At 60.0% G+C, this 2,262-nt stretch overlaps 1 protein-coding gene across 1 annotated transcript; it reads right to left on the bottom strand.

Annotated features, from left to right (window-relative positions):
* Positions 1-130: 130 nt before the first annotated feature.
* On the bottom strand, positions 131-467 carry SDRG_16171 (hypothetical protein; the record flags this gene model as incomplete). The annotated part of the gene is made up of 2 exons (XM_008622370.1): positions 131-149; positions 175-467. 2 exons carry the CDS (start codon positions 465-467, stop codon positions 131-133), a joined length of 312 nt encoding a protein of 103 aa, XP_008620592.1.
* Positions 468-2,262: the final 1,795 nt, after the last annotated feature.

The raw sequence follows: 2,262 nt of genomic DNA, 5'->3' as shown, positions 1-2,262 counted from the left end.
TGGTGCTTGACCGGGCCGTTGCACTGGTGGGCGGCCCAGTCGACATCGCTCGCCTCGCGCTGCGCCGATGTGAGCTCGCGGGCAATGTGGTCGGCGGCGCGCAGCTTGCGCTCGTCGTTGCCAAACGACTTCATGACAAAAGCCGCAAACTCGGTTTCGTTCAGCAGCGCAAACGGGTTGTGCACCGAGAACTCGGCCTCGGGGTGCTCCTTGTTGAGCTGCTCGACGATCTTCTTGGTCTCCTGGAAGCGCTCGAGCTGGATCGCGTCTTCCGACTCGGCGCCTTCCTGGCGGCCGTTGGCCTCGATTGTCGGCACAAAGCCGCTCTCGATGGCCTGCTGGCCGACCTCGCTGGCCTTCCACTCCTCAAACTCGCGGACAAGGTCGAGGCTCTCTGGGCCAAAGACGTCGGCGGCGGCGGCAGACGTGGCGAGGGCGGCGACAAGAATCGTGGCGGCGTGGATCATGTTGTGTGGAAAATGGAAAGTTGTGGAATGAGCTCTCGGGGTTGGTGCACGCCGGCGTGTAGAAGGGACCGCGCCAATGCGGAGTCCTACGCGCCAGTCTGCTTTCCAAGAAGCGTGTGACGCGGAGCTTGATCTATGATAGTACATCGCGTGGTGCATCGTACTCGGTCGAGTTCTGAAGTTGAGAAAGGGACCGCATACATTACCACAGAGACGCACATCAACAGCTGGCAGCGTGACCTGCTCAAAGCAAGGCGAGAAACCACCTGTGTCGGAGGTGAGCAATTCGGCGAGCAAAAGGCTATGTGCGATGTGCGAGGTCGGATCCAGACGTTGGCACAGACCGTTCCTTGTGCGCCACTATTGTCATCACGTTGCGAGCTCTTGAGCAGGTCCACGACAGCTCGGGCGTGGAGAGCTGGCTCGTTCTCTGATGTAGCACCCAGGTGCTCACATCCCGTGCGTCCTTTACCCGGGCGCGTACTGTATTTGACTCGGGATTTACGTACTAGAGCAGAGAGACGCTATACTGCCCGAGCCGGAGAGGCAGCGAGAGCTCGGATCTCCGGCGTCGAACATGGGTTCATCTGCGACGGCCGCGGACCTGGGTGGCACCGGAGGTAGGTCTAGGGTAGGTCTAGGGTAGGTCTAGGCGTGTCTGATACGCAGTCCTTCTAGCCACGCGTCGATAGATGTCTGATAAATCAGTCGAACGTGCTTTCGTCGCATGCATCATTCGGACTGCGAACCCGTAAATAGTACAGAGAAACGATGGCCTAGTGGCGTGTGGTTTGGCCATTCTGCGTGCGAATGTCCGTGGCCATCGCAGGGACCCCTCGGCGCAATTCGCCCGCATCGCACGCGCTTCGTAGTCGTAGTCGTAGGAGCGCAGCTGACTCTGGAGGGATAGGGCTAGGATCTGTGCAAGGAGATCGTCGTCGTCGAGGTGTGGCCGACCGAATCGCGGCTTCCGTGGGGTGGATCAGGAGGCAAGTGTCGTTCAATGCTTGCTTCCCACGCAGCACGTGGCTTGGGTGGGACCTTGGAGACTCTTGCAAAGTCTCTACATGCATCCAAAGCGCACCGCGGCGTTGCTTGTGTTGGCTTGGGTCGGGATTAGTCGTGCGCTGGCAGTGCCTCCGTCGACATAGCTTCTCTTGGCATCGACACGGTGTGTGTCGGCCTGGACTTGACGCTCGACGATGGCGACGACCTGCAGAGGCAGGAGCCAAGACAAACCGTCCGCGCCACCGGCAGCCTCTTCATACACCAATTGCAGTCGGGACACTGCTCAGCCTCGTCTCGGTCGCTGTCTCGATGTCGACAAACGCAATCGCTGGGTCGAGCTGGTCGCCAAGCAGCGTCGTCGAGGCGGCGCATATCAGCTGCTTTCCTACGCAATGCTTTCGGTGTCGGTGTTGTTGTCTTCACGGACAAAGTAGCTGCGGCAAATGCCAAGACAAGGTCACCACGCGCAATGACCTCGACCAGAAGCGGTCACGGAGGCAGCAAGAGCGCCTTCGCTACAAGGCAGAACCGATGCACACTGCTGGTTGTGAGTTGCGGCGGTCTCACCCATCGACGTCGTCAAAGCGGCGGCACTTGACGATCACGTGGTTGTCTTGGTCGCCGCAGAGCCCACCGCTTGCTGCCAGTTTGCCCATCTTTGCTGCCAGGTTGCCACGATTTCGACTGCTGCTTCGCACCGATTGGCTGCAATAAGCGCTTCAACGAGTTCAAAGTCTTCCACCAGCAGCTCAGCACGGTCACGTCGGTGCCGGCGCTGCCCGAGGCC

This window comes from Saprolegnia diclina (assembly GCF_000281045.1).
Source record: "Saprolegnia diclina VS20 unplaced genomic scaffold supercont1.116, whole genome shotgun sequence".
Lineage (NCBI taxonomy): Eukaryota > Oomycota > Saprolegniomycetes > Saprolegniales > Saprolegniaceae > Saprolegnia > Saprolegnia diclina.
This window is presented reverse-complemented; position numbering and strand designations above follow the sequence as displayed.